The sequence below is a fragment of the Anarrhichthys ocellatus genome, unplaced genomic scaffold (genome assembly GCF_004355925.1).
Source record: "Anarrhichthys ocellatus isolate YVR2014 unplaced genomic scaffold, GSC_Weel_1.0 scaffold21, whole genome shotgun sequence".
NCBI classification, from domain to species: Eukaryota; Metazoa; Chordata; class Actinopteri; order Perciformes; family Anarhichadidae; genus Anarrhichthys; species Anarrhichthys ocellatus.
Genome location: NW_022280051.1, coordinates 828,643 through 847,876, shown reverse-complemented (window position 1 = coordinate 847,876; position 19,234 = coordinate 828,643). Strand labels below are relative to the sequence as shown.

The 19,234-nt window shown below is 41.5% G+C and overlaps 1 protein-coding gene across 1 annotated transcript; it reads left to right on the top strand.

The window, feature by feature from the left end:
- Positions 1-16,819: 16,819 nt before the first annotated feature.
- On the top strand, positions 16,820-19,152 carry nrf1 (nuclear respiratory factor 1). The gene is given in 4 exon segments (XM_031859282.1): positions 16,820-16,823; positions 18,374-18,387; positions 18,389-18,439; positions 18,596-19,152. Coding segments are annotated over 4 exon segments (240 nt in total). The 3' UTR covers positions 18,767-19,152.
- The last annotated feature ends 82 nt before the right edge of the window (positions 19,153-19,234 follow it).

Sequence of the window (19,234 nt, the reverse complement as noted above, 5' to 3'; positions counted from 1 at the left end):
CATATGCAAGGCTGAATTTTTAATTATTAATCTGTTCATGTGGATCACCAAAATCAATTCAAAATATGCTTAACAGTACTTTTAATATGCTTCTCAACAATGATGATGCATTAAGGAGATCATGACTCCTTGGAGTGTTCACTGAAACGTGACCTATTACAAACAACAGTGTCGAACGTCAGCGCATTGTAGTTTTATTCTGGCTTTCAGTCTAAAGTCTAAAGATTGGTGGTTGCGGGGCTGCTGATAGAGAAGAGGAAAGAAAAGGTAGAGTCCAGAGAGAGAAGAGGACAGAAAAGCAGATAGAGAGTGAGATAGAGAGGTAGGCTTTGTGATGCTATGGGCCTCTGTGTCCTGCAGGGGATTACAGATGGCCCTCGGAATTAAATCAAAACTGTGCTGACTGCCAAGGAATGGGCTCTGCGACACATCGGGTGCCACATGAGAGGGGGGTAAAACTGGCGCAGAGGGAGGAGGCTGAAGGCGAGGGCTGCAGCCATAGAGTGAAAATCGCCTTCAAATGAGTTTTTGAAATATCTAAAAATAAATTGCCTTTGAAAAAGCTCAACAGACAGATATGCGGGCTGGATGGGGGCCAAGTGAAAAGTTGCCCTCTCCCTCCATTTCTCCTCATCTCAGCCTCTTCTATACCTTGGCATCATTCATTTTCTCACGTCTCATTCCCTTTCTGCTCACTCTCAGACACGTACACCAGGTTGCATGCAGATACTGTACTACCACATGGGTTTAAACAAAGGTCAGGTCTCTCATTTAGTAACCAATTAACAACAGTTGGATTAGAAAATGAACAAAGCACCTTCTCCTGGCTGATGATGTTTATCTACAAAACACTGTACTTAGGGATTCATTCCAAGGGCCCAGCAGATGGTAAGGTCTATTTTTAGAGGAAAAGATCGAATAATGTATAATTGCCTCGGCCTCCTCATCATTTCCTTTGCACATGCTGCGTATCATGCTTACTTACTTCGACCTTTGTGTTCCTTGTGGAACATGATGTAAAGTTTACCACCCTTGGGCAATTGTCTCCAGCCGTTGCCACATCAGTCCATTCTTCTTAAACTCTTGCTCTGTGCTCCTTCTCCAAGGGTTTCTGGGTCTTCCTCGCCCTTTTTGCTTTGTAGGTTCCATCTCAGTGGCTGCTTGGTTATTGCTGTTTGGCTTAGTCTAAGGGTATGACCGATCCATCTCCCCCTTCTCCTTTTCAGCTGTACTTCTATTGTTTCTTGTTTGGTGTTGTTGATTGTGTTTGGTCAGAAGATCCTCAGTAGTCGTCTTAAACAGTGATTAATAAATGACTGCAGCTTGTTGGTTGGTGGTGGTTTTCTCGGTTTCTAATATTTTTGGATTTCCATATTCCGTATAAGATGTTAAATGCTGTTCTTGCCTTTAAATCTTGCTCTATTCCACCATCCACAGTTACAACACTTCCTAGGTAAGTGAATTTAGGTCTGACTCTCGATACTTTTGGATTTTTGCTTTTGTTGCTGATCCACATGCTTTTGTATTTAGGTCCCTTTATTTTGAGTTGAAGCTCAGATGCAGATGTTCCAGCAGCTGGGACTAGTCCTGCATCTGTTGGTGGGTATGTGAGAGTAGTGAAATTTCATCAGCAAGGATGAGGTCCTCAAGCGCTTCTGTCAAGCTCCACTGGATGCCGGTTTGTTTTTTGTTGGTTTGGTTCATGATCCAGTCGATACATAAGAGGAAAAGAGAGGGCGAGCAGCCCCGACTCAACCCGGTGAGCACTTCAAACTTTTCTTTGGCGCATCCCTGGTGAAGCACTTGATACTGCATCGCATGATAAGTATTCTTGATGATGCTGATTCATTTTGGGGGGGGGGGGCTCCATAGTGTGCCACGAGTTTCCATCGCAACTCACAGTCTATGTTGTTAAATGCCTTTTCAAAATCAATCAAATTGACATAGACGGGTGTATGCCATTCTAAGGATTGCTCAATGATGATGATGAGGTAGCAATTTGGTCGCTGTGCAATCTTCCATGCCTGAAACCTGTCTGATTTTTTAACATACCCCTTATGCAGTCGCTCCGAAATAAATTAAACACTTTGCCTGGTGATGATAGCAACATGATCCCTTGGTTATCATTACAATCCCTGAGGTCTCCATTCTTGGGTATGATAGCAATGAGTCCGTCTCGCCAGTCTGTTGGTATGTTTCCATATATCAGCTTTTATAGCATGGTGGTTGAGGTTTCAACGTCAGCCTGTAAGGCCCTTCTGCCTTGCCATGTTGCAAGGCCTTAATGGCGTTTCACTTCAGATCTGGTTGGTGGGTCACAGTTGATCTCAAGGCTTGGGAACCTGTTCTGTAAGGTGGTCTGATACATTTCACTGGTTCTTATGTCCTGAAATAGCTGGATATTGAAGTTGACTCGGCTGCCTCTGAAGTTGTTACATCGTTTCAGCTTAAGTTGTATTTTTGCTGCTGGTAGGTGGGGGTCTGACCTGGCGTCTGCTCCCATCTTTACTCATACATCAAAATAGGCATACTACAATGATTGATTGAGTCTGGCTGAAATGTCAAGTGTATTGTAACAATTGTACTTGAAATAGTTTCATCATCTGACCATCATTTCTCAATAATAGTGAATGGTGAGTGCACGCAAGGACATGATTATCCTTCAAATTATGCATTGTTTTTTCAGAGAAAACTGATTTGGTATGGTAATTCCTTACAGAAAACAAGACCAGATCATTCACCTACCTAATAACCCAAATGCTTGATAGCGGAATATGTTAAACTGCTTCAACTAAAATTGTCCCATTTGTTCAGATTTGTAAACACTTGGTTCCGCACACTCTGCTCATTCCTGAGGCACACAATTAATTATCTTCCCCACGGCTTACCGTTTCCGTGTTATTGTTTTCCTTGTGTCTTTTCATAGATGCTCAAATGCTACAGTATAAACTATGTACTGTCAGGCCCAAACTAAAAATAATTAATTTCCTGAAGAAAATCATAAAGCTTTCACCAAAGACACAAAATAAACAATAATGTAGTGCCTACCCACCATCTTTAGTCTACCCCTGAAACATATACTGTATAGTTAAAGCTAGGGTAGGCAATTTATTTGAGAAACATTTTTTAATATTTGGTGAAATTCTCTTCACATCCCGACAGCAATCAATAAATCCAATTAAAATAAAATAATAATTCTGTTGCTCTTACAGGACTGTAGTAAGCCCGTCCAATCATTTCTTTTGGCCTGCATGATGTGATTGGATGGCCTACCTGCCAGTCCCCCTATACGCACACTCTGCCCGTGAACTAATTGAGGTAGTTGGATACAGTTAGGTATGACAACGACTCACTGCTCTCCTCTCTCTAACACTCTGTTGTGCACACGTCACCCAGCAGTAGTCAGACAGTGCACGTTCATGTGTTTTCTCTTGCTGGTTTCTGCAAAGCCTACCCCATGCTCTATGTGCACCAGTGAATTACTTGCCTTTTATGTGATGGTGACCTTCTCTGATAAATCGTAAAAAAAAAAAAATTCCACTTCTATCCCTCCTGAATTTATATAGATAAACTGCTGGTATCACTTACCAGTTAATAAAGCATTGATCATAGAACTCTTTACGTCCCCAATAAACATTAACAGTGGTAACAGTTTGATTCTTTTTACAATAAATGTGTCTTTTCTAGCCTGTTTTAACAAACTTGGGTTTGGTAAGTATGAAACCTGAGATCGGTCTCATAACTGGAACAGGCTTTATGTGAATTACCATGTGTGTTCTATCCTAATAATATTTGATTTCACTTCATTTTTTTATTTAAAAAAATGTGATCTATTTGAATCACTGCAAAAACATGAGGTGTGGGTAGTGATTCACAGAGCTGAAGCCAGGCTGTGTGTGTGCAACAATGTCATCCTGTTGCAGCAGGAGTAACGGTATGGTGGTATGGAGCTAATAAAAAGCAAGCTGTGTGCAAGAAAAATTATATCTCAATAAGACATCCAATATAATTTATTTAGCAAATGAAACAAATATTTAGTGACTGTTAAAAGTCAGACATTTTTCAGGCTTGAGAAGTTAAACTATATTCATTTTGAGCACATTACCAAAAATCTGAGAGGTAGTACAACAACTAATACAAAAATGACAAGTCAACTGAAAACATTTCATTTTTCTAACACTGAAAAGGATTATTTTGCAAAAGGCTTGGTTACATGTGTCTTCTAGAGTACCCGCCTAACTTGGTGATTCTTACTGAACAACCTAGGAATTTGAAGTAACAAACAAAAGGCTCAGTTTTCCTGGAGTATGAATTTACATTGATAAGGATAAGGGGACAAGGAATGAGTCTCGCTGGTTAGAGTCTAGCACAGACACACCACATCTACCATGTCTGACAGTCAGCTAGTTTCCCAAAGACTTTAAAGCACAACAAGACAAAAAAACATTTATATCTGTGAAGACACTAAGATCAGCATCACATCTGCCATTAGAAATCTAAAATGACTGGCTGTGGGTGGGGTGGGGGGTGGGGAGAAGAGGAGGGCAGAAATTTCTCAAAATGCGATGCTTTTTGTCTGTCTGGGATGATGATGATGATGACAGTGAGCATTGGAGGATCCGAGCACTTTATGAACCACTTTAAGCTTTTCTTAATGCGCTCCACTTCAATGCGGCTCCCCAGTAAAATACCCTATTAAAGCTGATCATGAAGGCATGTCTGCCATCAAAATGGTCTCTTTTTGTGGTATTTGCCTGTGAGGGAGTTTTCCCCCCTTCATTAAATTGACTACAATGATTCATCCTATGCATATGCAAATAGACAGAAATCTGAATAAAAATGCAGCAGGCGTCTTTACACTTGCATCCTGTGTCTGCATTAGAGACCTGGGGTTTACAAAAGGTGGGTATTGGGGCAGGGGCCTATAGTCTCTTTCCTTTAGAGAGTCCAGATGTACTTGAGGACTCAAACCAAACAGAATTCAGATTTATTTACGACTCCTCCTTCGGGGGATTAAATCTAACTTGCAATAGTGAGAAGACAGATGCCTTGGCACGGACAGAAAGCAGATTTACAATGGCCTCAAAGGAGACAGTGATCAACACTACTCTAAAAACTAATGTACATTTTTCAAGGGCAGCAAACAATTGCTCCAAATCCCTTTGGCACCATTTGGCTCCACTGATAAAAGCCATAAAGAGAAAGAAAAGGAGAGGCTGAGAGACGGTTGCGTTGAAGTGCACGTGGCCCAACAGGGCTGGCCTAATAACAAGATTAGCCATTTTAATTTAGATTATTCAAGACTTGTTGGCATGTAGAGACGCCCGCTGTCCCTTCGACTAGTACAAAGGCATAGTGAGAACATCACAAAGATGAGGGAGTGACATGCTGTTTTCCAGTGCCGCTTTAGTAAGCCCAACCGCTGGGGAAAGAGCTTGGAGCTGGCACAGTCCCCTCCGAGGAAGACAAATGGGAAAAGGTCACTTATTTGGCACCAGATCACACATGCTTTAGGGAGTTTACATGAAAGCAAACAAACCCAGTTATCAACTCTACACATTACGTTAGGCGACAAATCATTAAGTGTAGTGGTGGTAGGAACACAGCCCCCAGAGGGTGGCACGATGGCCAAAAGAAGAAATAGGGTGGTATTCTCAGGCAAAACATTAAATTTTTAGAAAAACCGAAGCAAAATTAAAACACTAATCACCAGCGTGTTGGAGTCCTGTACAATTCATTATATTTTCAAGTGGCAGGAATCATTCGAACGCACGCTTGCCTTCTCAGCAGAAGGCATGGGGACTTTAACATTGTGTTTGAAATGAATTTTCATGTCTCATACTCATGAGGGCAGAATGAGGAAATCCCACAGTGATGATCAATCTAACATGACCTTAGGCCTTGTCATAACATTGTCACAGTATCCAACCAACACAGGGGCCACTGTCCATGAGTAATAAAAACTGACACCATCTCAATTTCTCCAATTACATACATACAGACACACGCCACCTCTGGCAGTGCAGTAGCAACATTAATACCACATTACAACTGCATTTAGGAGACATTATGAATAAGCAGTGATTCACAGCAGCTGCATTCATTACGAAAACGTGATTAAAGTGGCGGGCCCCTCTGGCGTCCGGGGGCCTAATGATCCCGCACTGCCTTTTGTTATTCACGATGGCTGAGGGCACGTCACTGAGCAGCAGCCCTGGGTGTCTGCTTGCGCCGAATGAGGCCTCATTAATAACAGGCCATTCACAAACCTTGCGTTCATACTCAGCAACCGGCCATGGCAAATGAAAGCGACGGAGCCCCCCGGATGCCCGGGTCTACCCCTGGCACAGATGGGTCTACTCGCTCGCATGCATGATGATGTTGATGTCCACCTGTGTGTGTGTGTGTGTGTGTGAGACAAGCAGACATATGTTACTGGGCATTCATAGCTGGCTGTTAAATTGCCCTCTTTGCATGCGCTCTATTCAGCCCCATCGGCGCACTCTCCCTCCAGAGACTGTCAATGTACATATTTACATAACGCTCCAATACAATAAAACAAATGAACACAGTCCTGTCTGTATGCTGGCCCACACTATTTGTACCGTAAAAATACACAAGACATTAGTTTTGTATTACGTGCATTGCTGCAATAACTGTGTGAGCTCTTAAACAGTTCTACTCTCCAAGTCCCTTCCATATATCTTTGGAAGATTTGGACACAAAGTAACACAAGATTAAGAATGTGTGTCTATATATTGTTACCTAATAATCACAGTATGATTCAGTTAACTTTAGGGAAACATTCTCGTCCCTCCTATCCCATCGCTCTGATGTAGTCCTTAATTACAGAGATATATTGAATATGTGCTGCGTTACTCTCCCTTCATCCCTTTAAAGGGCCAAAGCTTCCTGTGCAACGGCTTCCAGCAGAAGATACACAAGCCAGATGAATGAGTTGTGGCACCTAAGTATTTGAGCATGGGTTTTCTATCCCAGAATCTCCTAAAACTCCAATGGGCCGCACTGCCATTATGCTGTAACAAAGTTTAACAATGAATGCATTGTCAAGTAGGGCAATAAAGTTCAAGACATAGCCAAAATAACTATTTAGAACTGATCAACTTGGACAAAAATATACAACAACCAAAAGAACTTCTGACATTGATGTTATCGTATACTGCCACAGCTCTTGCTACATAGGATTAAAAAAAAAAAAATCACTCTGTATAGACTCAACCCATACACATAGTGCTACAATATGCATTTTCCTGTCCATTCAAATTTCCTGCGTTGGATATACCTCCTGTGCTCTTTCTTCCCATCAGATAGATTCTGGATAACCCCTGCTGCTGACCGTGCACTAAATTATTCAGTTAAAAATAAGTCCACATTAAAAATGCATTGACTCAGAAGAGTAAGACACTGTAGAGCAAACTCCAGTGCTTAACGTGTTGAATTTTTTGTCATCTGCATTGCTAATTTTAATCAACTGCTTTCAGAACACATGTGACAGTAACATTTACAGTGTAATGACATTTGTGAAGACATAAAGCATGAATGTAAAGTAAAAAGAGAATGGGTGAGGTATCAAGCCACACAATGTATATCTATAAGTGGAATTTATAGCTCTATAAATGCAGGAAGCTATACAAATGGTAGACAATTTCTACAGATGCAAATGTAAGTGTGTAATCAAGCACGTCTACAAGAGGCTTGAGAGGCTGAGAAACACACACTCTGACACCAGTCATTTTTAAGATGTTGTAGTTAGGCTACACAGTCTAATGAGACACGTTCTCACACACACATATTTGTCTCTCGTCTTCGACTACCATACATATTTTTTCTAAAATACAGTCCCATGGTGGTCCACCAGAAGGGGCGGGACTTCGCCTCTCCAGGTAAATATGCAATTTTTCAAATAAGAAAAAAAAAAAGATGAACACAAATATACCAAAGACAACTATTAATGCTATCAATAGGACACAGCATGTATCAGGAAGTATCGTGAAGAAATATGCTACAGAGACACACTGCAAACCATCTCTGAAGGTTGCTGACAGGACCGAACTCTGACTTTGCTGACTCTGGACCTTCAGACCTCCCATGGACCTGTGCCAGAGGGAGGGGAGGGGGGGCTCAGCAGATTATTAAGCCAGGCTTAATGGCCTTGACCCTGGCCCACAACCCCAAAGAAGAGTCCTGGAGGAAAAAAGGGTCAAAGTTCGTATAGTATTAGAAGGCAGGAGGAACTCAGAGGTGTGGGATGTTTGGCAGGGTTCCATCTTTGCATCGACTCTAAAACAGAATTCTGTTAACCAAGACTTTCCCAAGTTTCACTCCTTGAAAATGTGCTTAAGCTAGCATTCAAAGTCAGCCAAGTCTGAAAGTACCACATTCTGTGACCTAGGCCCACATCTAAAGCAAATTACAATTTTATTTGTCTTCAAAGAGTTTTCCTGTTAAAAAAAGACACAAAGAAGTTGAGAGCGAGTGGGGTGACAAAAGGTTGTTGGCCAGATTGAAACCCAGACCATGAGGTTATAAGCGGCATGCACTTCAGACTACTTGAAACCCAGGTAGCTATGCAATTATATATTTTAGATGATGACACATTAATGTGCTCCACTAAGCCTATATTACCGTCACTAAATTTGACATTTAAGAAATGTGGGTACATTTACATTTTAATAAATGCAAACTGTGGCCATTTTTCTGCATGCTGATTTTATCATTGGAAATCTTTAGCAATTAATTTGTGCTGGTATGAATGTATTGATTCTTGCACATTGTATCAAGTATGGTTCCAGAAGCAGGATTTGGTCAATACTATTAAATTTAATCTACACTATCAAATTTAATCTATGAATAGTTTTCATAAGGGACTGGGATTCCTAAAAAGACAAAACACACCCCTCTTGACCTCATTATTTCCCCTCTCCATCCATCTCTCTCCTCCGCTTGCTTGCCTCACTAACTGAATTTTTCTCTCCTCCCTCACTCTACAATCACGGTACCTACCTTTTCCCTCTCTCCCCTTCAGAGGCGTTACGGACGGCTGCAACGGAGAACACAAGCAAAGCGATAAGGCCTGTTGTGAAACGGCCATGGAATCAATGGGGGTTTTAAGGAGGCAGAACACGTAGCCACAGCTGGTCAATTAGAGAAAGGACAGAACAAGCACACACACACACACACACCGTAAAAGTGACTGGCCTTTAGAAACAGAGTTACTTTTCGCCTCCCGTCAGCTCTTTTACTCCAGCTTTAAATGGATCAGCATCAGAGAATCTTGGCTGAGATAATGCCATTGGTTGTGCTGGGAAGCAGATTTGACTGTGTAGACCAATAGTTTGTGAGATAAACACAAGAAAGGTTGCTTTGATGGCAAAAAGATGATCCTTCAAGTAGGTATGGAGTAAAGTGCTAAATTGCGTTGAAACACATCTAGTGAGATATGACAAGACAAGCACCCAGCATGAGAGCCGCAGTCCCTGTTACTGAATTAGCATTGGGTAGAAAACTCCCACAACTAAGTACTGAGTCAAAACTTAATGAGGCTCATTAAATCAAAGAGAGAAAACATTTTTTCCATTAAGTATGACGGAGTGACTCACTGGCATCAAAATATGCACTTCTTTCAAGCAGTTAACCATGTGTTAAAACAGGAGAATCTATTACCATGTTTTGTGTTACAGCTTGACAAGAATTAAGGTCATGGTGTTAGTGCACAGTTTGTAACTAATAGAATTTCATGCTGGGTATTTATTGCGTAAATGGAATTTTGACTTGGCTTACCAGACTCCTGCAGCGCGTGAAAGATGTTACTGGTTGGGTTGGAAACGTACTGCTGAAGCTCAGGAGACTCGCGATTATGCAGATGCAATGTCAGGCAACACAGGTAGAGTCAGAGACGACAACTACCTACAATATGAATACTGAACCGGTTTCAGCTGGAAGCAGTTTGTTCCTGTCCTTTTTCTTGGCTAACCACAAGAGTATCCGGCTTGACGGGGTTCAACCACCACACGTGCTAGGATAACAAAGATAACAATTATTATAAAACATCATCATAATTTGACCATGTCACTCCCGCAACTCAGCACAGCAGAGATTGAGGAGTGAAGATAAACGTTTACATCTTCTTGCAGTTGAATTCTAAAGAGCTAGTACTTTTACCAGGTGTCTTGCTAGCCTTGGCCTAGCAACACACTCGCTCACAATTTCTGCTTAGCTCATGATGTATAATTAAGCAGTAAAAAAAAACTGAGTTTGCAAACTGTACAGCAGCCTGGCTTTACGAGGCTATACTCCCGTTTGGCAGGTGCTAAACAAGCATTCATGGCACATCACAAGCCGACAGGGACCCAATTATCTTGGTCACAACAATCAGCATGTGTGAAGAGACATCAGAGTACACCTGCGAAATATCTTTTCACATCAAAGTATGTACATTTATGACAATAATGTTTCACCCTGCATAATTCTCAATTGTCCTTCATGCATTTCTTTTTCTTCCGTTCTCCTCGTCATGACACCTTGTGCTAATGCTGAATACTGTAATAATGAGTCGATAAACGGGTTAATTACCTACACTGCATTTCCAATTAGGCATGGGACCACATCGTGAAGGAGGAAAGAGACAGACACTTGATAGAGAGTCTGCTCACCGACAGTTGTTTCACTCAGACTTCACTTTACAATTTCTGCTTGTTTTTCCCTTCAACCCATTTTTCTTGCCCTTTATTACCATCTTCTCTACACTCCTGTTTCTATTGACAACAGGCTGTGCTCGGAGAATAAAAGCAAAGCCTTGGCTTGATCATCTGTAATGAAAACACTACTCTTCCTCCTTTCTTCCAAACTCGTATACAGTGGCAAACTCCCTCTCTTTCAAATCATTGCATTCACTCTGTTTTGAACCATTGTATGATAAAAAAATTAAAATAGTGCCGATAGTTAAAGGACATACTTTAAAGAAAAGATAAAGGGAGAGAGGAGGAGAGTGGAAGAGCAGGTGGTTGGTGTGAGACAGAAACACGAGTCTTGCAGTCGGTAAACACAGAAATCTAGAGCCAAAATATGGAATCAATGATAAGTGCTTCACTGACTTCCATGTGTGTGAGATACTTTAAATGTTCTCCATCTATTCACATTCCCTTCCAGCTGAATGGCAAGTTACAGAGAAGTAACAGAAGGGTTCAATCTAATATCTGGTTAAATCGCAGGAAGCATTCATCACTGACAACATCCTTCACCAAGTCCTCCAGGGAGTGGGATCTACAAGAAGTGCTGGAGCGGCTACTTCTGAGCCAGCCAATGACAGGAGAGCTGTGAAGTTGTGTGATCACCTGGAAACAGTTGGCTGCGACATCAAAGCAGGTGATTGATGTTGTACCAATGCAATTACCCCTAACCCACCCAAAATTTCTCACGCTTTAGTTTGTCAATCCAACCACTGCTCCCATTCACCTGAGTGAAGTCCTTGTGTTCTCTAAGAAACATTTGTTATTTTTAGGCTATATGGCAATTGTTAAAGAGTAAAACAATCAAAAATAACATCCAGACTGCGCAATAAATTAGCTGATATTATCAGTGACTACATACTGGCCCATATGCCAAAATCACAAGAAATTACATTGATACTTTATGCAAAGGAAAGTACTTGAGGTAGTTAAGGAACACTTTCATCACTACAAAGTTTGTGTAGCAGACGTTTGTTTATGCAACTCTGCAGCAAGTAAGTTTGTAAAGTAACCTATCACAGATATACATTTGTGCAAATAATTGGAGGGACACCATTTTTTTTTTAAACATTGGTGTGAGCCATAAAAGCCCAGTATTAATCAAGCTCTTAAATCATTTAGCGTTGGGACATACAGAGCGCCCTCAGCCCTTTGGTTGGGTCAAATTTGAGAAAGTTGTGCTGATGCTGCAATGTTGTTACTCTCATATAGTGTACAGTACGACAAGGTTTTTCTTGCACTTTCAAGGTTCCACTATGCATCCGTTCATTTATTCATTGCTTACACAAAATTGACTTTCTGCACGTAAATGTAAATTCAACTGAAAAGTACACCCTTACATTCTAATCCACAAAAAGATAACATAGCTGAGGATCTGGGATTCGCTTTGCCCCAAGATATTAAATGGAAGTAATCTGTGAATGTTGAAATATGAATGAATGTGTCATATCATTCAGTGGGCATGACTCTGCAGAGCAGCTATAAAGTTTCTATAGTGGTTCAGTTTTGGTTCAATGCATGGTACGGCAGTGTCCCCTGCTGTTAATGCAGAATACTTCACCCGTTATACCCAACGTACCGCTGGAACGTCCAGCAACCTTGGGGAAAGGAATATACTTCATAATCAAGGACATTTAGAGTATCAGTATTGCTTGTGTTGTTTGCTCACTGAATTGATCCAAGACAGGTACACATAACCAAAGGAACACTGAGAATGCCAGTTGCTGTAAACTCCTGCACCCTAGTGGCTAGATTTAAACAGTTGCCAGTTTCTATCTTGTCTGGCTGAAATGATTTGGGACAAAGACGTGAATGCATTAAACCATGCACTCCCTCCCATATGTACCACTGTTGAGGTGCCCTTGAGCAAGAAATGGTATCCAGCAACTGCAACAATGTAACTCTTTGGCGGCCAGCAGCACAATTACATGGCTGTGCTCATGAGAAGAGAAACCCACATGCAAAAATGCAATGGCAACATTATTTTTCTAGCATGCAAAAAAAAAAAGTTTAAAAGTGAAATATTTAGGAGTTTTATTGGACTGAAGATGAACTGGGAAACCAAGAGACTTCATACAGATCTGAAGACGAAGAATATTTTTTTAACTAATGTAGCGCAAGGCAACACCTGCAGCTCCAAATGGCAGAAACCCTTTTTTAACTTAAGTTTGAACTTTGAAAGCAGGTAATGAAACATCTGTAAAATGTGCACAACATGCTCATGTTTACCAACCAAGCTGGTCTATTCTGCTTTGTACTAATGGGAAAGGCAAAGAGAAGGAAAGGTAGAAAGAGAAAGAAAGATCTATAGCTTAATTAATATTTGACAACTCAATCATTGCCAACTGGTTGCTTCCTGGGGGTTAAGAAGTAACCACATGCAACACAAGAACTTTACATGAGAAACTAAATTCACGTGGTTTAAGGAAAGATTAATACTTTGTTCTGCAATTTGTGATTTAGGTTGTATTTCTACCTAAATAATGTCTAGTTGCAGCAAAATAGAGAGAGGTTGGTACCACGGCGATGTTATATACTGTACATTCAGTAAAGACTACAGGAGCATTTTCTTTCCCCAACCCTACCACCTTCGTCTTCTCTTCATCTACTACTACTCTTGTCTTGACCTCTCTCATAGTCTTGTGACGGTCCACACAATTACCTTCAATTATCCTCACTTCCACCTCACCAATTACATCCATTATTGATTCCAGACCCACAGGCTGTGAGCCTTATCTATACCCAACCACAGCTCACGGTGGAGAAAGCAGAATAGGACCAAATAATAGGACATCGGTTCATTAACACACTCCATCTACGTCACGCGATGCCTGACGGAAACAGTTTCGCACTGCAGTGCCCTTGAGAAACAAATTGAATGAATGCAAAATCAGTACCCTCTAAGTAGCTACAACTTTTCTAAGATGATCTACCGACCACAATGCTTAAATGGTCACCAAAATCGGAAAAGGCAGGACTAACCAAACATTCCAACCCTGGATTTTTGGCAAACTCAAACAAATTCATCATTAACTCTAAACAGGGTTCTGTACGCAAACAGTGTAAAGTAAACCCATCTGTTTCTGACCATAGCTTGTCAATCATGTAGCATCAGGAGAGAGTGACATACTAATTATGTGGCATCCTGTCTGCAGATGTTGAAAGCAAAGACAGAGGCATTACAGAGAGACAATGTAGTGTGAAGGTCAGTTACACAGTACGGAAGCTGTAAATGTGGAGTAACACTCTGCGTCTCTCCTGCCAGACTTTTTTGAATGTGATACTGAACTGACGTTGAGTGATGCACAAACATAAGCTGCTGTCACCACACGCTAATGTAAAACATCCATCATCTTGAATGCACGCCAGGGCACCTGCGGAGAGCCTCGTCAATGACGCCTCACTGCCAGTTCCTGTTCCAACAAAGTTGAGAGGCTGAGTTCAAAGTGTGATTTGTAATGCAATGCTGCCCCCTTGAGGTGTGACTCAAGTTGTGGATGCTGGTCTGTGATGCGTCATTGGAGCATTAACAATAGGACTAGTGAAGTTTAGCAGGAATACAATACAAAGGAAAGATACGAAATTGTCAGAAACTTACCGTTCTATCCCTTCAGTCTGCTCTCCCACAGATCTGTCACCTTGTGGCATCATTGAAGTTGTCTATTTGGAGTACAAAGCGAGTACGGTTTATATCATCAGGGCAGTCCAATAAACTTTAGTTTTGCAACAAAGACAGGCAGAAATGGCCCATGTCAGGGCTAAGTTCAGTCCCTCATGAACACTACCACATGTAGTAACCGATTGGCTCTCGAGTATGTGAAGCTATAAGAGAAGATAAAAAATGAGGCCACTTCAAAAAAACTTTCATGCGAGTTTCTGTAAGATAGACCTAAATATCATAGACACTCAGGGGCCAGTTTATTAGGTGCAGCCAGCTAAAACGAATCCAGTCTCATGCAACAGTCCTGCCATTAATCCTAATGCTGTGTTCTGGTTACAACTGTTTGAGAGATGTGTTGATTCAACTTTTATGATCATTTTGGAGGCTGAAGTTTGTGCTTCTGTTGAATTGTACTAACAGGTATTTCTGTTACTTTTGTCAACCACATTTATATCAATGAGGGGTAGGCTAAATAATAAAGAAATGTTTTTACAAAGCAGCACAAACTGCAGCCTCCAAAATGATCGCAGTTTCCCAAAAACAGTTAACAAATACCTAACATTATAACCTTCATGACAGTAGGATTTATTGCAGGACTATAGGATAACACTATTAGCTTTAACTACCTTTACCTAGTTATGCACCCGAGTATAAGTTACATGTCAGCTGGTAGGTCCCATTAGACACATTTTGTACAGATTTAATCATTTTAATACGTGTGTCCTAGTCTATGTTACTAGAAATGCTACTAACCTCTTGGGGGAATAAACAGCTTCAGGTAGAAAGTGATACAGAATGCCTGAATGACACAGGTGCTGCTAATTGAAGTAATTGGAAAGTTTGTTTTGATCCAGCGTTATTTACTCTTTCTCAGCATTGACGTTTTCCCAAATTAAAACATTAACCTTTGTCAACACCAACGCTACATAACTAACCTCAACTGTTTTTGTTTTGTGATTGTAGCCCAACATGCGGATAACTTTACAGCAATGGTGGTCTGTGACATGCTTCAGTTGAGTTCAAAGTGTGTCATTGGAAAGGGGCGTGGTTTACCAGGTTTTATGTGGCGTTCAATAACTCTCGGAAATATAATAACAATAAATGGTGCAATTAATTGCCCATCTGGATTTAATATGAACGCACAATCACTGTGATGGGAATAAGGAAACGCATGATGCCCCTTTTAATGTTTCAATGCAATATGTAAACACGCTAAAACCATTCGTGTGCATGAAATGAAGGCTATAATACAAAAAGACTTGCCTTGCTTTGCATAAACATTTGTGCTTCACATTTTCCATGTTGCGTTTCTATTTCAATTATTTGTTTTACCTTTACTTAATTAATATTGCACTGACTTGGCAACAACAGAAAATACTTCCAAGATTATATATTTTTATTTATTAATATGTGCAACTACATTATTGGTATAAAAATTATGTAATTAAAACAGCGTTTATAATTCTAATGCATGTTTTCTGACTATTCTGCTACGTCAACAAATGTAGTCCTTCTATCAGCACAATGTGTCTTTCTGGTGAAACGAAAGGAATAAACAACCCGATTGGCATCGTGTTTTTCTCCAGTCTTTTGGCTAAAGGGGCTTCAAAATGCACACACGAGTGTATGCATCGTGACTGTATGAGAGAGAAGCTCGGGACGAGCACCTGAAGGCATCACTAGTGCAGATCAGTGTTGTGTGCGGTCTGCTCGCTGTGTTCGCTGCTGGCTCCCCTCTGTCGTCCATTAGAGCTTCCTTCCATCCCCACTGTACGGCGCAGGCCCGAAGTAGCGCAGCCGCTCTGAGGTTAGTGCCCTACCGCGCAATCTCCATCTATTTCAGCCCCGGCGCAGCCGCATCACCGAACCCGGCAGCGTTGGGGGTGAAAGATGCAGATTGTTGTGATGTTGACCGGAACACGGTTTTTGATGCATTTCTGGCTTTTGTGAGGAATCTTGTTCTAGGCGCGTATCGACAACAAGCTCATAAAGAGTAGAATAGCTGTGGAAGACGTGCAGGCCGCTGGGCCTGTTGTAACCGCTCTGTTTTGTTTCATATTGCGCGGGTTTCATGCTAACCTAGCCGCTGTGCTACCCGAGCTTTAACCGTTGCCCTCCATTGCACACTGAATTAATTTTTATTCAGTGTCCGAACATCGGGACATTGTTGCTGCTCACGATCACAGCGAATGTCCATTCAGATGATCGAAGCTACACCGCCAAATGGTTAGCTAGCTAGCGTATTAGCCAAATGTAGGACAGTGCTAGCTTAGCTCTGTTTGGTAGTCGTTGTCAAGCGAGTGTGCTAACATTACTGCACTGCACGAGCAGGAACGTTTCCGATTTAATACAGATGTTTTTGCATAACGTATTTTACTAGGTGACAGGGGAATTTGCCTGTTTGTAGGCCATGGGTATGGTTAAACAGCAATGTTATTGTGGAGTCGTTCACCGATTCGTGCATCCCATCGATTCAACCAGCAGATACAGTCTATGGAGTCGTTACAGGAGATATTTTATGCCAATAAACCTTGTCTGGCTGCTGTATATGACACAACTAGACTCCTTATGCATTGGTGGGTAACGTCAACAATGTCCAAGTCTCTCTCAATGAGAAAACAATCGTGTATGGGACAGATCTGTAGAAATACGTAATCCATATACAACACACAGATGCTCTTCACTAATGAATAAAGAGACACTTTCACTGTCAAGCTGAGTACATTTAGACTTTGTTACTTACATATACTGTCAGAAATTACCTTTTGGATGATTTGAAGTATCTAAGTAGTGCTAATCAATATATATTAATGTCTATAATGTGTTAAAGCTATTTTGTTAGTCCATTTCTTGTAAAAACCTATGATTTAACACATAATAAATTGGAAAATAAAACATTTTCATGATTACAGTGATGCAGTAGGAAGCCATCTAGGAGGTAGCGCAGCGGTGGTTGCCGTTTTGTAAATAAATTGCCTAAGTTTAATGGTCTTAATTCCATGAATTTGCATTCATGGTGCAGTGGAGTTTACATAAATGCACTAAATAGTTGCAGATTAACGTACCAGGCAGTATGTCTGATTAATTAATATTTTCATTCCAATTATGTGTCATCATATATTTATAAGCACATCTTCCAATATAGATAATGGTAGATTTTGAGGACATGTTACATCATTGTCCATCCATCCATTAGCTTCCGCTTATCTGGGGCCGGGTCGCAGTGTGTCCATGAAAAACACAAACGGGATTGGTGACGAGGGACAACCCTGGCGGAGGCCAACACGCACTGGAAACATTGTGCCGAGTATCCGGACACAGCTCTCACTTTGGTCATACAAGGACTGTACCCCGTATTCCCGCAGTACACCCCTCAGGACTCCCCGGGGAACTTGCTCGTAGGCCGTCTACACATGTAGACTGGATGGGCAAACTCCCATGACTCCTAGAACAGACCTGCAACGGTAAAGAGTTGGTCCACTGTTCCACAGCCAGGATAGAATCCGAATTGCTCCTCCTGAATCCGAGGTTAGACAACTGGTCAGAGCCTCCTTTCCAGCACCCTGGAATAAACTTTCCCGGGGAGGCTGAGCAGTGTGATACCCCGATACCTGGAGCACACTCTCTGGTCCCCCTTTTTTAAAAATGGGATCCACCACTCCACAGGCACTGTCCCCGACTGCCACGCGACACTGAAGAGACGTGTCAGCCAAGACAGCCCAACAATGTATGCAATAAAATGCATCTGCTAAGATGCATATCAGTAGCCAATGAAGCAGGAATTACTCCCCATACAAGTTCTGTGCCGTTATTGAATAGATGACATTTACACAGGCACCATTTAGGTGTAAACAGTTTCTCATGCTGCATCTCTTCTTTTCCTCTTTCTCTCCTCAGTCTTTGTGCCGTGGATCCAGCTGTGTAGACCAGGTGGCCAACAATGGATGAGCACGTCGTTCACCAGACAGAACACATGACCACCATCGAGGCCAGCGCCGTCAGCCAACAAATTCATCAGGTGCACTTACAAGCAGAATAGTTAAACAGTGGAAATCAGGAAGGACGAAGAGACACGCGTCCTCCTTCCCATTATTCACATGATATTTAAACAATTTTTTTCCAGCTAGTTAGATTGGTAAACTCAGTGGATTTAAACTAATTCTACTTGGATCATTACTGTGTATAGGTACATGTGGCCACCTTTACCGAAGCATCCATGATGAGCGCTGAGGAAGACTCAACGTCTTCGCCAGATGATGATCCTTATGACGACACGGACATCCTCAACTCGGCTGGCACGGATGAGATCACCGCACACCTGGCGGCCGCAGGTACTAGACTAGACTCGACCCAGTAGCGAGAGCATTTGTGTGGATCCAAATTAGTGGCAGTGGGTTTTATTCGATTAAGAAGCATCAAAGAACACTTAAGGAGTCTTCCTAAACCAATGTCTGGGCAGACAAGCAGATGATTTTATCTTGCATCTCTGATAAATTCTGCTAATCCAGTAAAACATCCACCTGAGTTCAGTGTGATGCTTTTGACTGAACAGCAGGTGGTGCCAGTGGACTGTTTTGACAGTTCTCTCTCTCTCTCGTTGTTAGGGACCAAATGGTGCTTATTTTAAATCTCACTTTCATCCTTTTAAAAAAAAAAAAAAAAAACGAAATTGAATCTTGTAGGCTGTACATTCAAGACTATTATTGAAAGTTCATATCAGAGGGGGGGAAAACAGCATTCAAAGACAATATAGAGAATATCCATGATTCTGATAACTAGTCTCTCTCTCTCTCTCTCTCTCTCTCTCTCTCTCTCTCTCTCTCTC